The 21,258-nt window shown below is 41.3% G+C and overlaps 1 protein-coding gene across 6 annotated transcripts in view; it reads left to right on the top strand.

Annotated features, from left to right (window-relative positions):
* Positions 1-4,263: 4,263 nt before the first annotated feature.
* slc25a13 (solute carrier family 25 member 13) overlaps positions 4,264-21,258 on the top strand; it is a 58,480-nt gene continuing 41,485 nt past the window's right edge. For 4 of the 6 annotated variants that reach the window (XM_086279632.1, XM_086279628.1, XM_086279630.1 and 1 more), the window contains exons 1-5: positions 4,264-4,358; positions 5,884-5,937; positions 6,103-6,245; positions 12,413-12,528; positions 16,349-16,488. In XM_086279632.1, coding sequence (XP_086135758.1) covers positions 4,347-4,358; positions 5,884-5,937; positions 6,103-6,245; positions 12,413-12,528; positions 16,349-16,488 — 465 coding nt within the window. In that variant the 5' untranslated portion in view covers positions 4,264-4,346. The other 2 variants (XM_086279631.1, XM_086279633.1) reach the window with 2 other exon arrangements.

Genomic DNA, 21,258 nt, shown 5'->3' with positions numbered 1-21,258 from the left:
GCAGCCATTGTGCTGTTGTGTCCTTGAGCAAGATAAACTGAGAATATCAACTGAAACCATTTTAGAAACTATTATATTGGAAGAATTAAGATTTAAGTTAGGTCAGGGATACACAGTTATCAATATGCAATTAGATTTTGCCAACATGAATTTGCCAAAATTAAAAAATTTAAATTAAAATCATCTGTACATTTAAAAAGTGGTTTGGTGTGTTACAACATGAGCCTGAAGGGCTCTTCTTTCTGTCCCTCATCGATAAAGTAACTCATTAAAAAACAAACAGACAAACAAAACCATATTTCCTGTTTGACTTTCCGACATTTTCAATCCAGCCTTTATATTAACAACATTTTCACTTTGCAGTATCAGAGACATGTTCTACCTTTGTACTAATGTGTAACAGTGGTACTCTTTTACCTTTATACCTTCCTCAATGAATTAAAAAAAAAATCATGTGAAAATACTATAGATAACATCTCTGTGCATCTCTGGATGTATTCAGGATCTTCTCTGGTGGTGAGGTAATGTTGTGACTTACTAATATGTTTTAAATTGCTTTTTTTTGGATTACCAGATACACAAACACACATGTCAGTATAATGAGGTAATAAGTAGAATAAAATAATGGATGGAAGTTTAGCGAAAATAAAAAAAATAAAATAAAATGCAACACATAAACATGAGCACATTACATTAGCATTAGTTCACTGTACCAACACTTTTCTTCTCCTCTATTACTATTAAGAAAGAACTTATTTAGATTTAGCAACATTAACCTATGGCTAATTTTCAACCCGTTTTTTATGGCATCAAATATTTTCAGTTCACTGATATTGGATGCATTAGGTGTACAGTGTGTAACAAACTCCCCCGGCATAGCAGAAAATCTTGTACAATTATGTAGAAAAAAGATTACAGTATACTCATTTTCAGTTAAGTCACACAAAACAATGCTGTATTAAATCTCATTCAGTACTGAATAACAGTAATTGTACAGAAATGAAACTTTTCTATAAAAATGTATTGCATTCCAAGGAGATTGTACAGATTATGTAAAATATTCAGTGCAGGCAAGGACAAAGACTTGTGGAAATTTCAGTGTTTTAAATTATTAATTAAGCTGAATTGTGTTGGTTTTTTCAGACATGTTTTATTTAAACGGATTGCTGTGGTTCTGTGATGTGTTTACCATAGTGAAAACACATCACACAGACGGTTTAGCTAGCAACCGGCCACCATGACCAAACCCCTGTGGCAATTAATTACACCTGGCCACAGCTGATGTTGCTGAAAATGTTGACTACAGCGCCATTACTGCTACAGTGGAGTACAAGGAGTAGAAAAAGCTTCAGATCCACCTTTGAAGGCTTCCTTATATTATGTTTTAATTGCTTTATCTTATTTTATATTATAAAGCACTTTGTAACCTTTGTTCCTGAAAAGCGCTATATAAATAAACGTATTTACTTATAAGAGCTGATATCTGGTCACAGTTAAAGAAAGAGAAGAAACTGAATCCAGAAAAAATAGGTTAGGACATCCAGATTTAGACTCAGCTCAGGGAATTGTGCTTTTACAGACACAGAGGTACAGCATTTGAATACAGTTTAAAGTAAATAGAGCAAATAACCTAATTAATTTGGAAATAAACTACAGTAGTATAAAAAGAGTAAAAATACAATGGCAACCAAAAGCTATCCATATTATACAGCACAGTACTCTGATATTTTTTACATGAAGAAATAATTTTCTGAGGTTGTAAAACCCTGTAAAATATCTCTTTCACGCTGGATCTACCTGCCAGAAACATTTCTTATATTCTTCTTCTGCTCGTATATTTTCATTACTGATAAAAATATATGAGTACAATGATAACAATTTGAAGCATTACATTTTCAGGATATAACTTACCACTGACCCGTGCTCTACATCAACCCTAGGAAACCCAGTTATGACAAGCGACACATCAGTGCATTACTATGATGTTTCCACTTTTAAGCTCTCTTTGGTTTTGTATCTTCATCACATACATTTCAAAATGGCATTAGGAATAGTGAGAGTGACAGAAAAATTGCATTCTTTAGCTGTGGAAAACAGGACAAAGCCACTGCCACAACCACACTCCTCTTTTTTTTCAGGTAAAAACGTCTTACAAATTTGAATCTCATTACCATGTCATGAATACGTCTTTGGGAATCCATTAGGCATTTCCTTCCTAAAACTACAATAAGAATTCACATTCATCCAAAAAAGAAAAGAAAGAGTGGGGAAGGAGAATAAAGCCCCAGCAAGAACATTACTGTAAAGCTGTTTTAGCTCTTTCAGTCCACTTAAGAAGAGGCAGAAAAAAAGATGTGAGTGACTGACAGATGATAGCAATAAAAAGTAAGAACAAACTGGCCATTTTACTGCGGTGGGGCCATTTGAGAAGGGATTATTAACTTGTCAGCATTTCAAACTGAGACAAAACTTTTTCTCCTCCAAAACACATCCCCATGTCTCTGCTACTTTTATTAGAAAGTCTTTAAACCTTTTGACCCCAAAGGGCCTGTGTTATTGGCTGTTAATAGGGACACACGGGTCAGTGGGGAGACCCTAAATGCCCTATTAATCATTTGTTTAGAGCTCGAGCCTATTTTCGAAGCTCTGTGTTTAGTGTGGGTTAAAAATAGGAGGAGGCGGATTGAGACAGCCGTCCGCCACTCATCGCTCAAGCTGTCAGGACACGTGAGTCCTCGGGGACGTGGGCAGGAGACCCCTCAAGCCGTGGAAGTTCAAAGGTTGCAAGGTTTATTTTTAACCCGCTTGCTTTTTTGGTGGTTGGCACAATCATTGTTGGTTTCCTTTCTACAAGGCTTGACAAGCAAAGTAATTTCGCCCAGTGGGATTTTTTTTTTAAAGGAATTACCTTGTTAAAAAAATCACGAGTTTCATGTCTAAGCTGCTACACACTAGTTTGCACATCTCATACAAACTTTGCAGTTCATGAATAATACAAATGAAAATGCTACTACATGCTTTTTTTTACTAAATGCCACAAGCAAGCGAGTTGTTTGCAGCAGACTGACAGTGATGGGAAATAAGTCACTGGATCAAATCATTAATCTTGTCAAATATTGTCATATGACAGGAGAAAATACAGGTGTGGAGATTGCATCGGCTGATAAAACATTACTTACAGCCATTTTTCCAATAAGCGATGGACCCGGTGCTGTCAATATTTGGAGGGGATACAAGGTATGCCCTGGTGAAGGCCATTTTGCGAGGAGCAGAGAGCCTGCTGGGAAAAATACAGTGGTTCATGCTGGGTCTCCGGGAAGCTGAAAAGCCACCAGCAAAAAGCTATGAATTATTTTGAGCGCAAAATACATTTTCTTTGAAGACTGTCGGGCCATTAGGGCCCTTTTGCTCCCTTTTAAATTGTTTTTATGCTGTGAGTAATGTTAACCTTTGCTTTTGTAGTCATGAAATTCTCTCTGTACCTTTTCCCTCCTGGCACAAGACACAGATGGGCTAGAAAAGCTGGATATAAAGTATAGGAACCATTTGCTGCAAGGAAAGAAAAGGCTGGAGGAAGGAACTGAGGCTTTCACACTGATGTCTACAGGTCTCTGTTGCTCAGTACAATAGATAGTTGGCGCGTGTAAGAATAAGCCCACACAAACATGATTTTGTTTCATATTAAAGCTTTTCCAAGTTTTCCAATGTGTTTTACAGAAAAATGACAAGAAATCAATACAATATACCTATGATGATGTGACTATTTCTTTACATACAGCTATGCTGGTGGCAAACAAATTCTGATAGTGAGTGTACGTATGCATGTTTGTATATGAGCCAAAAGGTCAAAATAAGTGTGTTAAGTTTTATTGGATAAGGATTATAAAGGAATGGATGATTATTTTGAGTTGTAACTTTAAAATGAGCTTAGCGTGTGACACCTTAGTGTCTGGGACAGAGCCTAAACTGATTTTATAGTGAATGTCTTCTTTGCAAAGTGGCAAAACAAATATTTAGACTCCTTAGGTATCCATGCACATATTATCAGGGCCTTGTGCTCCATCCTATGCCTTATGCATCCTATGCATCCTAGGAGTGTGTAATAGATTAATACAAGACACAGTACCAACAAGAGAACTTTCTCTCTGTAAATGCATAAAATAAAAAATTAAACAAATACAATTTGAAAAAACAAAAAAACAACCCGACCTTCCATGGCCCGCACCACGTGCGCGGTTGATCCTCTTTCACCTTCCTTTGGCACTGCACCGGCGCGTAATCTCCATGGGAACGCCGTCACGCAGGAGGAAGTGAACAGGACTATCTGACAGTGAGCTCGCTTTAGCATGGCAACAAAGGTAAGCAGCTGCTGAGTTTTCCCCACGTCACCTCCCCGTGTTGCTGGCAGGAGCTGTCGCCTTGTCGGTGATGTGTGCCCGGTGCAGGGGGTGTGCGGCCCGAAGCCCTCCGCCTGTCATGACGTTTGCCCGGAGGAGGGCTCGCTAACTGCCGGTTAGCCAGCTAATAGGATGTGCTAGAGTTTAACACTGACCACACGGTAATGACATCGAGACTTTACTGGTCCCGGTTAGCTAGTTGGTGAATATTTGGCTTGCAGCATTTTTTATTATAAGCTGAATGAAGTGGTGTTTCCACAGTGATGTAAAATGCAGCAATGATGCTATCGCTTCCTTCACTCCTTTTTTTCCCTTTCCTTTTTCTAACTCCACCTTGTTCCTCCCTGGCCTCTTCTCCACCTTACTTAATAAAAAGTCGGTTGTAGTCACCGGTAACCTTGGATAGCATCATGCTACAAGTTGTGGCGTTTTTGTTATGAACGCCCCACCGGGTGCAGAAGTTCCCGCAGAGCGGAGGAAACTTCTAACATGTTTTTTGACACCATCATCATCACCTACAGCTGTGTGTAGCTCTTATCTGAGACGGGAGGTACTGACGTTTCTTCTAAAGGTTTCACAAACTTTTTCCAGAGGCTTTAACTAAATGTAGAAACCTATAGACAACATATATAATTCATTCCCTTTAGACAGGGGTGTCAAACATAAGGTCCAGAGGCCAGAATCAGCCCGGCAAAGACTCCAATCTGGCCCACTAGACAGCTTTGGCAAATCAGAAGAAAGGCCCAGATTTTGGACTTTTATTTGTATTTTATTAAGTTTTGCTGCTTCTCTTACTTATGAAAACTTTACCTCTGGATAATCATACTACACCACCGTACATAAGTAATAGATATAGAATTAAATGACAGAAAATTGCCTGTTTTTTACTGTAGATTTATTTATTTATTTATTTTACAATCGTCTACACTAAAAAACAGTCTGATATTTTTTTATATCACTTTTCATTTTTCTGTAATTTTACAAATTCAGTTGTTACAATTTAAGTCACGCTGACACATTTCTTTCATTTCTCACAGCAGTATTTCTTTATCCCCTAGAAAAACTAAGAAATACTGTTGAAATGAAGTATTTTTCTTATATTAAGACTTCACACCTAAATGTGTAGTTAAACTTCTTTACACTGAGTGAAAGGGGAGTTTCACTGCTCCGGCCCACTTAAGATCAAAGTGGCCCACCATGTAAAATGAGTTTGACATCCTTGCCCTAAGAAATATTGTCTAAAACAATAAAAATAACATAAAAAGCTAATTAAGAAACCTTGACTGTACAATATGTGATCACAGGTATGTGATTAAAAGCATTCCAGTGTGTAAGAGGTGGTTGCAGACAGACAAAGCTTTGTTTACAAGCCAGTAGCCAAAAAGAAAAAAAACATTGTTCTACAATGTGGCTCACCAGGACTGGCTCAGATGATGATATAGGTTTGGTATGTCTATTCACAAAACATTCTCTCATCATTTTGCAGGCAGTTCTGCCTAGGAGGGCCAACCCCACTGAGTTGAAAGCCATTTTTGAAAAGGTGGGATTTGACTTATATGTTTTGTTCTCTTTTTTGAGTTTGCCTAGTTTCAAAGAAGGTTTTCTCCCATCTTTTGATTTGGGTTTCTTTTCTTTTTTTTAATGAATTTCTAAAGCTCAGCCTTGTGTCTTTATTTTTTATAAAAAAAAATGTTCTGTTTTACAGTATGCCAGCGTCAAGAAGAATGAGAAATACTTCATGTCGGCGCAGGACTTTGTGAGCCGTTTCCTCCATGCTCACACGGACATTCTGCTGACCAATGAGGCCACAAATCTGCTGGCTGGAGTGGTGGACCAGAAGAAAGATGGGTCAGTGTACCATTTATCTTTTAGGCAATGAAAATTTCACATATGTAGGGTTTTGTAGACAATTCTAGGAGGGTAGATATTTTTGTGGATATTTTTATCTTGCTTAAGGGCTCTAAACCAGAGATTACATGATGGGCCACATACACTCTACTTTGATCTTAGAAGTCACCAGAAGTTTAACTACACATTTGACTGAGATGTTTCAATATAAGAAAAAAATGTAATTTCAATTTCATTAATAGGAGAGAGAAGCAGCAAAGCCTATTAAAATACAAATAAAAGTCCAAAATGTATGCCCTTCTTATTTGCCAAATCTATCTAGTGGGCCAGACTGGAGTCTTTGCCAGGTTGATTCTGGCTTCTGGACCTTATGTTTGACACCCTGGGTCAGCACACCTGAATCACATGATTAGTTCATTACCAGGCCTCTGGAGAACTTCAAGACATGTTGAGGAGGTAATTTATCCATTTAAATCAGCTGTGATGGATCAAGGACACATCTAAAACCTGCAGGGACACCGGCCCTCGTGGACTGGGATTGGGGACCCCTGATCTAGACTCTTTTTGGGGTAGCTAGTTTTGATGATACCAAAAATAGGAAGTCTGTTTTCTCTTGAATATATTAGAACTAAATATCACTTTGCTCGTGGTGTTCAAAGCATGGAAGAACTACTTTTATTCTGCTTAACCACAACATGTCATCGATATCACTCTGTAGAATAACAGTGGATTAATACATCTGTGTTAAGTTTATGCCATAGGTACGTCATGACCACAAACTTTTCTAAAGCCCTACATGCACAATCTTAGAAATGTAGCTACACGTCATGCTAATGCAGGCCTCAGCGACTCTGATAGGCCTGTTTGGTACCATTGATTCCTCCTGTGCATTTCCAGCTCCTCTTACTGCCATGTTTTGAACTAGCTGGAAGAGAATGGATGAAACTGAAGTGAGAAACTCCTCACGAAATAGTGTGTTGGCAACTGCGTTGACCACTTGCATAGGCTGTGTTGTAGGTGTTGCATAGATTCAACACAGAAGCCTAAATCAGACATTGGCTAGATGCACGTTTCTTTTGGTTGGTGGATCAAGACTGGAGAAAGAAAAAGCCTTATTAATATTAAGCCACCTGCTAGGAGGTAAGCTCATGATAGACTCTTATTAAAGCTATTAGTACATGGATTATGTATCCCTTTGATCTTGTGTGACTAGCCTCCTAGTGTTACTTTGCATTTTATAAACAAACCTATGACTTAATCCTTTGGTGTAAGAAATGCACAGGGGGACGTTCATACATGAATTATATAGCAATGAGACATCAAAACCACCAAGGCCCCTGTCAGGTGTTGGCTTTTTTGTAGATACACCCCTAATTTCACACTTACGCCTCCCCCCTCCCATCCCCATCACCCCTGTTTTTTACATTAATATGTATGTATTTAATGATACATAATGATGGGTAATAAAATGTTAGGGTAAGTCAAAAAAGATTTTAAAAAAAGGCCCACATTGCCATGGTAACCACCTGGGCTTCTACAAAGAGCAAAGTGCACATGGCTGTGTAGTTTCATGTTATTACATCTGCTTTAAGGTGTGTGTGTGTATGTGTGTGTGTGTGTCTGCACTTACAGAGGACAGTGAGATGTGAGTAGTGGGGGTTTTTGGAATTGGAAAAAGAGAGAGCAACGTGCATGCTCTCTCTCACACACATGCACGCACGCACGCACGCACACACATACACAGAGAGAGAGAAAAAAAATCACACATGCACTGTAATTGCCCATGCTATTCAGGAGCACTCAGTTGCATTGTGCGGCTTTGGAGCAGGATAAATGGTGGCCGTGGCATCAGGGTAAATCTATTAGGAACCCATGGCCCAGGCTTTGTATCTAAACCTCATTTTGGTTTTGTGGAAGAGAATGGAAATGATATGGGGGCAAAACAGGAAAAAGAGTCATTTTTAAAAGAAAAAAAATCTTTTTTTTTCTTCCAAATATTGTTTAGACTTAGTTTAGATGTGATTCACTTTCTTTTCGTATAGTCGCTGTACAGGCCTGTGCATTGTGATGTGTTATTTTCTTCCTGAACTTTAACAGACAAACGAGTTGATGAGGCAAAAGAGACCAGATGATTATTCTGCAGACCTCACAAACACAGAAGAAACACAATAAGTAGAGATGCGACAGCCTCGGGGCCGTCGCCTGTAGCATGAAAACAGAATTGCGTAGTTTTTTTGTTTTCTCTTTTTAAGCACTCAGCCGTGCAAAGCTCCAGAAAAGAACAAGGAGCAAGACAAAACAAGCCACTTTAGCGGCTGGATTTTCATCCAGCATGCCCGATCTCATGCAAATACACTCGCGAACAATACGTTTCGGTCGGTATATGAGGTGCAGCGTATTTGCAGCTAGTGCGCCTGCTGCTGTTTTTGCCAGGTAGGACTCCATTTCAGCAAGATGAGTGTGGGGACAATAGATTTAGCAGGGGGTCGGATGGGAGGTGGCACGCTCGCTTACTTTTGTGTTGTGCGAGAGAAATTTTTCTTACACAATGTGTGTGTGAGTGTGTATCTGAGTGGCTCAATGTTTGTGGAATGGGGGGAGCAATGTAAACAGTGAAAATACATTTGTCTGTCTCCCTCTCTGTGACTGTGTAAATCAGGGGATATAGTGACAGTCCTAACAATCTGTTATGTGGAAATCACTTTTCTCCCTCTTATTCTCGCCGTCCCCGTGAGACAGAGAGACAGATAGATAGATAGATCAAGAGAGAGCGAAACAGAAACAGGGCTTTGAGGGTGGAGATGCCTCAATTTCCAGGGACCTGACATACAGGCCTAGAAGACGGTTTAAAGATTTTTCTCTTTCAGTCAACTTATTTATGTCCTCTCTTTTTCTTGTTTGACTTTTCGCACATTCCTCCTATCTGATCATCACTCTCTCTTTGCACTCACATACTACAATGCACTCTGAGCTCCCTCTATTTCATTCGCCTCTTTCCGACTCCCTACCTTTCTATCCGTTCCTTCTTCCCCCTGATATTTTGATAGAAGCATCTGTTCAAGTGTGAAAAAAAAAACACTTCCACCCATAGACTCTTGGAGGTTTGGAAAAAAAAAAAGAAAAAACTTTGTTAAGGGAGCGTGCTGGGAAAATAGCAGTCTTCCAGAGGCTGCGAGCATTCTGGACTTGGACTGGTGGGTGTCCACTCCTAGAAGCCGAACACATACCGCTCACCTGCGTGTGTGTGTGTATGTGGGGTTTTTGGGGTGTGTCTGTGTGCAAGTGTTCTCTAGGTGGGTGGAAGGCTGTCAGTAACAGTGCCAAGATGCCACGGACAGGGGATTATTGAAGCCCCTCTAGGCCCCTCTCCCCCACTACTATCAACGAAGGAGAGCTGTCTTTCTATCAGCCGGGCCACAGCAACACCATGCATTTATGTTACTTGTAAACAGTATTTCCAAGCCTGGGTTTTTTTGTATATTTTTTGTGTATTTAAATGCCTGCTGAGAGAAGACAGAAGTAAAAGCTGGGTGATGAAGATGAGATAAACATATATATGTGGAATATAGTTGTAATGTCAGACAGGCATATCGGAGACAGTTTAAACTGCATTGAATTGGCATCATGACAAAAGTGTCATTCAGCTGTCATCCATAGAAACACATGCAAGCCTTTGTCATGTAATACATCCCATAAATATTGCTGTTTAAAGGATTTAACAAATCCCATGGAGTAAAGTAAGCAAATGAGGAGTATCACATTAGCCCCGTCTTCCGCGGTTCATCCCAGCCTGCAAACATGGATGGGGCAGCCCTGGACACATGCCATAGCAGTTGATGGTTGGTAGATGCTGTTGGTTGATTTGATTATTGAGCGGTCTCGTCAGGGTTTGAGTCTGCATAGCAAAAAATGATGCAACCCTCCCCCCCCCTTTTTTTTCCCCTCATGGTAATCATTTTGCAGCCGTCATGGCGCTTGCTAATCAACCATCATAAGCTTCATCCCCGGCTGCAGAGTTGTGTGTAAATGCTTATGAGCACGTGGAATGTTTTTCAGTGCGCTTTACGGAGATGCCCCCTGGATCTTGTCTGGACCCCTCCCCACCCCCGTGGTCCAATCCCTTTCTTGATCAACGGCCCTCTCGGTTACACTAATATCCTGATTATCCATGTCTGGGAAAACACAGACGGGATGACCAGCGTGCATGCAAATTGATGCGTGTGAAAAGAACTCCAAAAACACATAGCTGACATTTTCCCTTGTTTCCATCTCAAAACAGCGATTCTCTGTGAGTCTTTGAGGCTGTGCTTGCTTACATTCCTTTTATTAACCTGCGAGTGTGCTGTGCACGTGTCGCACAGGATCGGCGAGGTGTTGGAGAGTTTGTGAGTATTCCAGCAGTGTGAGCGGCGAGGGTATTAGCCTTGTTTTTAACAGTAGATCCCCGGACTCTGCAGTGAGCTTTTGTGCCCCCTTCCACCTACTTACCATCAGCGGGGGCCTGCTCTTAAGAACTACCTGCTTAGTTAATAAAACAATTAGCCTTGCCTTTGAAACAATGACAGCTGATTTCAGTTGCCGCTGAGGAGAAACCGTACGCTCACTTTTATCCCCTCTCCACACTTCCCTTTGTTCTTGAGCGGCTCCCTTTCCAGCACACACACAATGCCTTTCTCGAAATGTATCGATGCTATCTTTCGAAATGTATTTCTGGGTTTTTATTGAAAGCAGGTATTAATCTGTGTCTTTTGTCGCTGCCGCTTTGCCTCGTTGGGTTTTCCACGAATGTTGGAAGGGAGAAAAAGTAGTTTTGAAGACTGCATTCAAAAGACTATAAAGCTTTTATCCAAGCGCTGCTTTATGAAAGATCTCTGGGATTCATGTTTAAGAATAAGTTCCTAAAGCACTACTTTCTGTCGACGCCTCCTCCTCCAGTCTTCTATACTGCAGTCTTTTTCTGGTTATAAACCTATACTTTGTGTATATATAAATGCACACAAGCCTGAAACCTAAACTCTAAAGGCCAAACAAACACCTCTAAATTTCATCAGTAACATAATTAATTACAACAACAAGGAAAATGCAATCACTGCCCCCCCTCCTTCCTTGCCACACTCCCCCTCGGAAATTGAAATGGGTTTAATAGATGGATGCTCGGGGACTGCTCATTAACGCTGACCCTTCCTGTAATTATCAGATCCATTTGTGAAATTCATAATGGACTTAGGGCAACTGTGAACCAGGGCCTATATAAAGGCTAGACTGCGTGGTCCAGTTCTCCACAGTGGGACTTTCCTGAGGGGGCTCTCAGTGGGCTCACACATAGGCAGTGTTTTTGTGTTTATTTTTTTGCTTGCTGATGGTACATGTGGACGTGTGTACCTCTATTGAGGCTTCTAGGAAAACAGTGACAAAGAGATGAAGTGCTGTAATAGGAAAACTAGACTTTCAGCTCGTCTCATAGTGTTGTGGCAAACAAAGTTCACCCTTCATTTTCTCGTTTTTCGCCATGGCTCCTGTTGGCTTTCACATAATGGCTTCATCTTATATTAAATTTATGTTGATGTCCTTAACTGGCTCCCAAGCCCCTGCACACCTGTCTGCTTGTTTAAAATGGCACACTCTGCATGTGAAACGTCCTATTTTAAGCCTTTTTTGTGTGGTGTAAAGTTGGCCCTCTCAGTGTTAGCTGCCAGCGCAGACTGGGAACACACACTGAGCTTTTAAAAATGTTTTATTTTCTTGCTGTCACACTCGATAATTTTTTTATTACATTACATATGGAATAACAGACTAAAAGGATAAAAGGCTGCTTGAATTACGTGTTGCGCAGATTGATAGCTTGTCCAAGTGTGCTGGTTTGCCACTGTGTGGCAGTAATTATGACCGTGTCTACAGTTTAATGCTGTGTAAAAATCACTTGTTTTTTTAAATTATTTTATTTAATATTTCATTTCATTAGTGTAATTTACGCTTAAGTCTTTATTATGTATTACATGGCTAAGTGAATATCAAAGACTCAATGATCACATGCGTAGCCGATGAAGTATTTATACAGGGAACCTGAAACACAACGTACCACAGTAATGAATCAGCTCAAATGGCAGCATTTAACCGTCTGTTACAGACCTACTTATCCTCTTTCCCTCTGTCCTTCTCTCTCCTAGCTTGATCTCCTTTCAGGAGTTTGTAGCATTTGAATCGGTGCTGTGTGCCCCAGACTCACTTTTCATGGTTGCCTTCCTGCTGTTTGATAAAACGGGCATTGGGATTACCACTTTTGGTAAGTAACTCTGCATCTGATTTACAAGTTAACCTTTAGCTGTAGTTAAGTTTGCACAGATGCATCTACTGTGCAAATCTGATGTAAATGCCAGACAATCAATTTCCGTACCACAGTTTTTTTTATTAAACATATTTTATTTTTACTAAACATAATTCTGATCCTGATTCTGATGCATGTAGTAGATATTGTGATAAACTTTAAAAGTGTATACTGATTCACTGCTCAAAGTAAAAAGCTCAGAAAGTTATGATCACTTCTGGTACAGACGCGTATTTTGTGCTCATTTTAAACTGTTCCTGTTATGGTATTGATATTCTTATCACACGTACCGCAGTTTCAATCATGAGAAAAGCATCGTTGTCTTTGTTATATATTGTCAGGTAAGTCATTTGCTCGACACATGTGTTCTTAGTTCAAGTAAAACAAAATCTGGAGAGACAAAAAAAGATACACTGGGAAAACCTTTTCTACTCTTTCTAATGTTGCAGTTTCCTCAGGTTGTGCGTTCGTATCATGTTGAGGATGATACCAGCTCACAAAACTAATCAGGACTTAATAGAAGTGCCGGTTTATTGAATCGTAGCAATAATGTTATTATGTAAAGTGAGACAAAGTTCAGGTCTGAACACTGAACCTCATTCGCTGACATTTACCAAAGACTTATTCAGGCAGCGCGCTCCTCTTAAATGTGCCCTGAAGAAGTTTTCGTGCAGTCCTCCTTTGTTTATGTGGAGGTGCGGGGAGTGGAGGGTTGGGTGGGGGGGGGAGTCTGACCTCAACTTGTCTGTTCTGTTAGAGCTGCATCCACAAACAAAAATACTGTACGTGGTCTGGTAGCTTATCTGCAGAAATGAGGTTAGGGTCGGCGTTGGAGAGGTTTGGCAGAAACTACGGGATGCAGATGAAGATGGAGGAAGGGGTGGGTGGCTCTGTGTGTGTGTGTGTGTGTGTGTGTGTGTGTGTGTGTGTGTGTGTGTGTGTGTGTGTGTGTGTGCATGATTGGCACCATTACTGTGATGCCTGGAAGCTCGTAGGTGAAAAGGGAAGACATTTGTACTCGTTGCTCATTTCACATTTGCCTAATTGATTTAAACAAGTCTAATGCCAGCCTTCTGTAGGTGTGCGAGGTGTTGGCACATTAGGCTTGATTTGAAATGCAGTGCACACATCCCGCTCGCAAACAGGGGAAGAGTAAGTAAATTTCATTTTAATTGTTGCTGTCGACAGGGTGCAAGATCATTGCGGGTGATTATATATGCACATATGTAAATTTTCATATTTAAAAGGATCAATTAGAGTGACGTTGTCTTGGTGGCAATTAAAAGGTCTGCTGTTTTTCTGCGTCTCCCAAAGGTTAATGAATATCCCAAAACTTGCGAGTTATGAGACTTGCGTACGAGTGGAAAATTGTACGAAAAACATAGCACACATCGTGCAACGCATAAACACTGGCTGCAGCGTCTGCCACTTGCATCGGGCGACCGTGTTCACCAAGAAAAGCAAATAACTGGTGGCTGAGATTATAGGCTTGTCAAAGTTGCTTTATTGTGACACACTGCAGATTTTTTTTTTTTTTTTTTTACTCCTGCTCTCTTTTTCACTATTCATGCCACTCATTTGATTAAACAGCCTCACCAAGCCAGGCACAGAAATAAGAACTCCTTTCTTTTATTACCTATTAAAAGCATTCATACCTGCAGCTCGTGCCGCATTAAAGCCCTGTTTGTTTTCCCCGTGTAATAAATGTCTGTAGTCCGATTTCTGTTTTTTTTTTCCAAATTTCATTTAGTTTTTCTGTCAGGCCATTTTTATTTTTTTTATTATTATTCGATAATAACCCGAGCAGTTTTGTGTTAAGTACAAGGGCGGCGCATTGCTCAGAATTTGTAGCACGTAAAAAATATAAATGCATAATTTGCTGGAAAGTTGACTTCATAAAAACTGCAACGTAACATAGCGTATAAATGCAGTTGTAGCTCCGCCAGAAAGACAAAAAAACAGAAGAAGAAGAAGAAGAAGAAAGGTGGGGAGGGAAAAAAAGACTTAAAGAGGTCTGAGTGTTGACAGGTCTATAAAAGCTGATAATATAAACGTCACACTCGGGAGCGGCCTGTCCTTTAAAGAATTAAAGGCTGTATATTTATTGCCTCATTAAAGTGTAAAGAAACACACACATACACACACACACACACACACAAGCTGTCTTCCTTCAGAAGGTAATGCTGGGCTGAAGTAAATATTACCTTTCTTTTCTCTCCCTCTCTCTCACTCACTCACTCTCTATTTCCCTCCCTTTCTGTAAAAAAAAAGAAAAAAGGAAAAAAAATAGTTTCTTTCCTCCTTTTTCCTTTCTCCACTCCTTCAGCGCAGCCTGTTTGGTAATAAGAAACAGGTCGCTCTATTGGTTTGTTTTTGTTTCTTTAGTAAGGCTGTAATTTAGGACTCATGTTCAGTGTCTCTCCACTCCACTGGCTGCAGAGGCTTAGAGGGTTCAGGCAGAGGAACATAAGTGAGAAGAAAAGCCTTTCCTTCTCAATACAGAGCCTACACAGCTCGAACAAGTTCTGCCATGTGTCATTCACCACTGATTTAGGGGAACTTAAGTCTCAATCAGAGCAGAATTGTATTCGCGAGATTGACGTTGACATTTTGTCAGCAACAATTGCACATTTTTTATTTTATTTCTTTATTTATTTTGGAGGGGGGGGGAAATGAAATAATTACTAATGTTAACCAGAAGTCAGGAAACACATGCTATTTGTTAAGGCTTGACTCACACGACTTTGCAGCATTCAGATTTGAGGTCTTAATTAGAGCAAACTAAAAACCTGAACAGGAAGAAACCGTGGATGGATTTTTATTTAATGGAGGCCTCATACGACGCACGGCCATTAGCCTTAAAAGTGCGGTGCGATCTGTAATTGTTAAAGGTTCGAGGAAAAGCTGGCATGCTTTTGCTTTGCCTCGCTGGTTGCTGCATTTTGTTTAAATAGTCTCTGTTTTACAAGAAGTCAATAGGGCAGCAGAGCAAGGTTCATTTACCAAGTTTCTTTAAAAGTCGAAGGCACTTGTGCTTAAGTGCTTCCATGTTATCAAAGTTATTCTAGAGCGAGTCTCGCCTCTTGGCAGCCATACTGAAACTTGTATGGGCAGTTATTTTGTAGAAGAACTACTTTATTGTCATCTGGAACATGCAATAGTTAGCGCACATTAGGTTGAAATTTCTCTGTATTTACTTGACTTTTCTTTCAGTGGACACCAGGACATAACTGCATGTTTACACTCAGCAGTCAGATGTGAAAACTTTGCACAAACGTGCAGTTTTTGCAAATTAAACTTCTACTACCATCTTTGCTGTTTCAGACGTCTCCTGTAGTTCTCAGTTTGGGATTCTTGGAGTGCCAATTTAGGATTCCACTAGTAAAATATGAGCTGTTAGAAAATGACACATATTCACAGATGAACCCACACATGATCAACTTCTCCCTTATTTCCCAAGAGGTCACCACAGTGGATAGATCCACATATTTGTTTTGGCACAGATCTTTGGGCTCGGGGCCGGCACAAGGGGTGAATTTGTTCACCACTACTCCGTGGAGTTGCTATAGTTACAGATGGACCTAATCAACAGAATATAGTTAGAAGTAACTTTGGCCTGAGCACTTGCAGAGGTTAATTAACAATATACTAATGATGACAAATAGCATTGTTATTGTAATATCAATGGTCTGCAGGATCAACTTATTGCATCTTGTTAATGGAGGAAATAAATAATATTACAAATAATGTTTTATCTCATTTATTGTCTCCTCTGTAGAGGATGTGAAGCAGGTTTTTGGCCAGACGACCATCCACCAGCACATCCCCTTCAACTGGGACTGTGAGTTTATACGGCTGCACTTTGGCACCAAGAGGAACAAGCAGCTCAGCTACGGAGAATTCACCCAGTTCCTCCTGGTAGGTTTCATGCCGAGCTCCTGCTCTCTTTTTTTTTTTTTTTTTTGTGTCCCGTTTGGATCTTTAGCCATCAGAATTGTTGTCTTAAGGCCAAGAAAGATGCCAAGTGGATTTATTTTACCAAGTGGATCATCATGGCCTTGCCATATTGGTCCATTTGATTGACCTTTATTATAATTATGAATTTATTTTATTTTCAGTTGCTACAAACGGGACAGACATGACTGGGGGATAGGACAGGGAGAAAGAATGAAAGAAAGAGAGGGAGAGAGAGAAAACCAGAGGGGAGAAGAGACGGTGAGAAGGGGGGGAAGAAAGAAAAAAAAACAAAAAACAAACAAACACCTGGATCACCTGTATGGAGAAAAAAAAACAGAAGAGAAAGCAAACAACAAAGAGCAACATAATAATAAAAAAAAAACAGCACCATCTAAATAAACTAGCTAGCAGTAGATAACAGTAGATACTAAATAATAAACGATATTGTGCAGCACGCAAGATAGACAGCGCACAATGTGCTTTGAGGCAGCAGCCAAGAAAGGTGTAGTCCGCGTCTGTGAACACCCGTGTGTACACCTGTGTGCACACCTGTGTGGATCAGCATGCTTGTATTCCAAAGGTTTCTCCATGTAACGATCTGCTAGGGAGTGTGGGGAGCCATAGCCCCGTCCCCCAGGGTATGAAGCAGGTATAGAGGAGATCCAGGCCCCAGATATCCAGAGGCCCCAGAGTACAAGGACCCGAGGAGGACCACCAAAGGGGGGGGAACCGTGCCACCCTCCTGGGAAGAGCTGAGTAGAGCCCCAAAGGAGAGGTCACCCCGCAGCTACGGAGCAGAGGCCAGAGGGGGTTGCAGTGGCGTGCCCGCGGGCTCTGCCAGCAGCCAGCTGTGCCAGAGAGGGCCGAGCTTCAGGCCCAGAGGCCTGAGGGCACTCCACCCCCCGGAAGGAGCCCGACCGGGCCACAGGCGCCAGGCCCCGCCAATCGGCCACCAGGAGTGAGCCGGTACATACATGAGCGCCCAGCCCCAGACGACAAGGACCACCAACACACCAACGTCTGAGGGCATCAGCCACCGGCAGGGAGTGTGGTGAGGGGAGATAGGCCTTCGTACTTTAGAGGGCCTGAGATGTACCCAGAGAGGTTGAGTCTAAGACCCAACCTGACATATAGACACAGACGAACAGGCACACGCAGACACAGACGTGCATTCCCACCCCATATGCACAACCAAATACTCGGCACTCACCCAACGTGTAGACAGACACAAATAGACACTGCACAGACAGTCGCACTCCCCAAACATACTCTATATCCCAGGTCCCCCCGCCCTCAGAGGGGCAAGCCGCACCTAGACCCAGGAGATGTAACCCTTCTCTCTGGGGTAGAGGCAAGCGGACCACCTCCTTATCTGCAGTAGCAGGGAGGCCCCGCATCCCAGACCCCAGTCTGATGGCCAGCACCTCCTCCCAGCCCCCCAGCCCTGACGGCTAACAAAACCGGGGTGAGCTCCTGCTCTCTTTGTCTGCTTGGCTGATATGAAATCACATTCTTTATATTGTGTTTTCCCTTTTTTGTCTAGCTGTGTTGTTTTCATCAAAGAGTAGGCAATAAATCTTCACCAACTGATTTATGCACATGTACACTTTGTCTTATACTCCTGTCATCATGTAACTGTATTTTTTTGTCAGTCCTTGGACACACTAACACACAGTCACATGTTTTAAGGGTTTTTTGGGGTTTTTTACTGGTTCTATCCCTCTCCAGCACAGTCCTCCACATTGTCCAGATTAGTCGTTAATGAAACACTGAGGTTATGCTTTTGGGACATTTTCTGCATTTGTTTTCCATTAGCTGACATGCACGTAGCATTACTCCATTCCGCCTATTCTGAAGCAGGTAAAGACACATTTCGGCCTCCATAAATAGTGTAGTACAGTTGGAATATTTCTAGTGTATTTGTGGCGTGTGAGCCATTTTCCAATATGATGTCTAGACTTAAATCGGGCCTAAGCAGGGGAGAGGTGGTGGAGCTGGTGGGAGAGAGGGAGGGCCTGAGCTGTGCCAAGTTTGCATCCACACTCACCATGTATCTGAATGAGCTTTTTATATTACACTTAACTTGGACCAGATGGCTTAAACACAGCGGGCAGCAGCAGATGGATATTGGGACATTGTTATAAGCGCATAGCAGTGTCTCTGCATAACTACAGTTCCACGTACGGAATCTGTCCTTGTCTCACACTGGCTCTACTGTACTGTATGTGTAAGCATCAGCACGCATGCCTCGTGTTTACTTCAGTGTTTGCGTATTTGCGTATGCTTGTTTTTGCCTGTGTGCGCGCAGGAGTGCAGCTGTGTGGCGTTGCGGCCAGTAGATGCTGTACTTTGCATTGACAGCATGCCCAGTTCTCTCCCAGTCACTCAGTCAGTGGTTTCCAGCTCCTCACAGCAGCAGGCTCGCAGCCAGCCGCACTCATTGCTCAACTATGAAATGCACGTTTCCTGCTCATGCTGTCTGCGTTTGATCATTTTTCATAGCTTTTGATAAATGCCTTAATAAACGACAGAAGAAAGTGAAGTTTGTGTTACAGCTTTTCTGCTGATCTGCTGATACTTGTAAAAATCCACAGTACATATTTGTCATGTTGGTTTTTAATCATGTTTTTCTTTTTTATTATAACTGTGACTTAAGTATTAAGCCTCCAGCAATATTTGCTCACTGCATTATTTGTATGTTGTCAGCTACAGTTATAAATAACAGGATTTCTTGACCCAAAATTCAAATCTGTGCAATTGCATCATACTTTCAGTTTGCTGTTATGCTGTTATGTTACAACACGCTTATTAATAGAGAGACAGTTAAATTTAATCCCAAAGTACACTGTGCAACCATAAAAGTTCTCAAAGTTGGGAACACCAACCCACACATCATGTTGTGTATTTCTCTAATTCCCTAACATCCATTCCCACCCACCCTTGTCTCCCCCCCCACAAAAAAAAATGTTCTCATCCTTTATTCCCTCCACCTCTTCCTGCCATACATGCATGTGTTTATTGTGTTTTTCTGCCATTGTAACCACGCCACTGCCAGATGCTCACAAGATGGGATTATCGGGGAAAACGTTTGCGCCGCATATTTCTCACAAGGGCTCTCTCTGGCCAATTACTGTCTTGATGGAAGCCAGAGATTCTCACCAATTACATGCATTTTTCCCGTCTCACACATGGACGCCGGCCAAGGCTCGGCTCGCACTGTCAGCGTGCTGTTGTCCCTGGCAGCGGTATTGCCGATGTCCAGAGAAGTGGCACATAGTAGCTCATATTATAAATTCTGGCAAGTAAAGGGCTTGAATTACGTGAAGGGGACACCACATGTCCCACTTCTTTCCTAAGCACTCAAAAAGTGAATTGTTGGCATTACTCAGATTTTTAAAAGCCCCAATTATATGTTTGACTCGACCAAGAATCAGTGGGCAGCCCTTAACATCACTGGCACATGTTTAAATGGACCGTTGTGCTTCTTCCTCCGATAACTTTGATAACTTTACAGTTTTTGGTGCCGTTTAGAAGCTTGCTTGGGGAATGAGAGAGGAGCAATCCCACTCTGCTCATTTCTATTGTTTAACTTTTGAAAAAGGAATCCCAGCCATTAAAAACAAACAGAGGTGGGTTGTCATATGTTTTTATTCTTGTCCAAGGGCAATTAAAGCTACTAGGAATGCCTTGACAGTCTCTCCCTGGGTGTCTTAAGCCCCTAGCTTTATGTCTCCTGCCTCCCTCGCTCCCCTCCCAAATAAAAACCACGTCCCAGAAACACTCGCACAGTTACAAGTTAAGATTTTAGGAGGCCGAGACTATAAACTTCTCCATTGCCTGCACCGCAGTTGTTTGTTGCTCTGTGTGGTTGGCGTGTAGCTTTTCAGACTCGGGACTGAAGAGAAATGGGATCTAATTTTTGTCTTCTTCTTCTTTCATGTACAGATGGACACAAATGCACAGATCAGTGTTTCCTGCGATGTTAAGAGACACACAGTCATGCTTGCAAAACGAAACGCTTCTCCCGTTTGTTTTTTTTGTTTTGTTTTTGTTTTGATTGTAGATATTCAGCTCCCCTCCCCCTCCCCAAATCTTTTTCTCTTCCCAGTTTATGTCTTACCAAAGTGTTTTGACCTACTCACAACCGACCAAAGAAGTGAGTCACGACACTCAGGATGCTGACACTAAAATATCTCACCTTATTTACTTTGGAAGTGTTTACATGCGTCAATCTCTCTTCATTTCCTTGCTTTCCACTCACTTATGCACTCTCCAGAGCCCCTGCTGTGCTCATAGGTGATACTGACACATGCCTGCTACATTTACTGCTTTTTTTCTTCTTCTTCCTCCTCTTCTTCTTCTTCTTCTTCCTTTTTTTTTTTTTTGCAAATGTAGCTCTTTTGTTGCAATGTCTATTCTTACTCCCCTCCGGTCTCCACTCAGCTTTGTGTAAATGTCACTCTTCCCCAGTCGTTTCTCTCGGGCGCCTCGATTTTAGAGTTCGATCGGTTATGCTGTCAGCGAAATATCACTCAAAAATTCAACACAACAATAAGTCATAGTCTCATAGGTTTTTGTGTTGTGGTTATACCTTTTTTAAAGAGTTCTCTTAACAACAATAACATCTGAATCAATCAGCTGAATAACGTGCATGTTCAAGATTTAATCAGCCCCCATATGTTTTGTCCAACGTGACTTTAAAAAAATGATATTCATTTATTTAAATCTTAA

This window comes from Aulonocara sp. 'chitande type north' Nkhata Bay, linkage group LG22 (assembly GCF_057382095.1).
Source record: "Aulonocara sp. 'chitande type north' Nkhata Bay isolate Kocher_YH1m ecotype deep benthic linkage group LG22, A_spYH_male_GT1.1, whole genome shotgun sequence".
NCBI lineage: Eukaryota > Metazoa > Chordata > Actinopteri > Cichliformes > Cichlidae > Aulonocara > Aulonocara sp. 'chitande type north' Nkhata Bay.
Note: the sequence above shows the minus strand (reverse complement) of the source record. Positions and strands in the feature narration are given on the sequence as shown.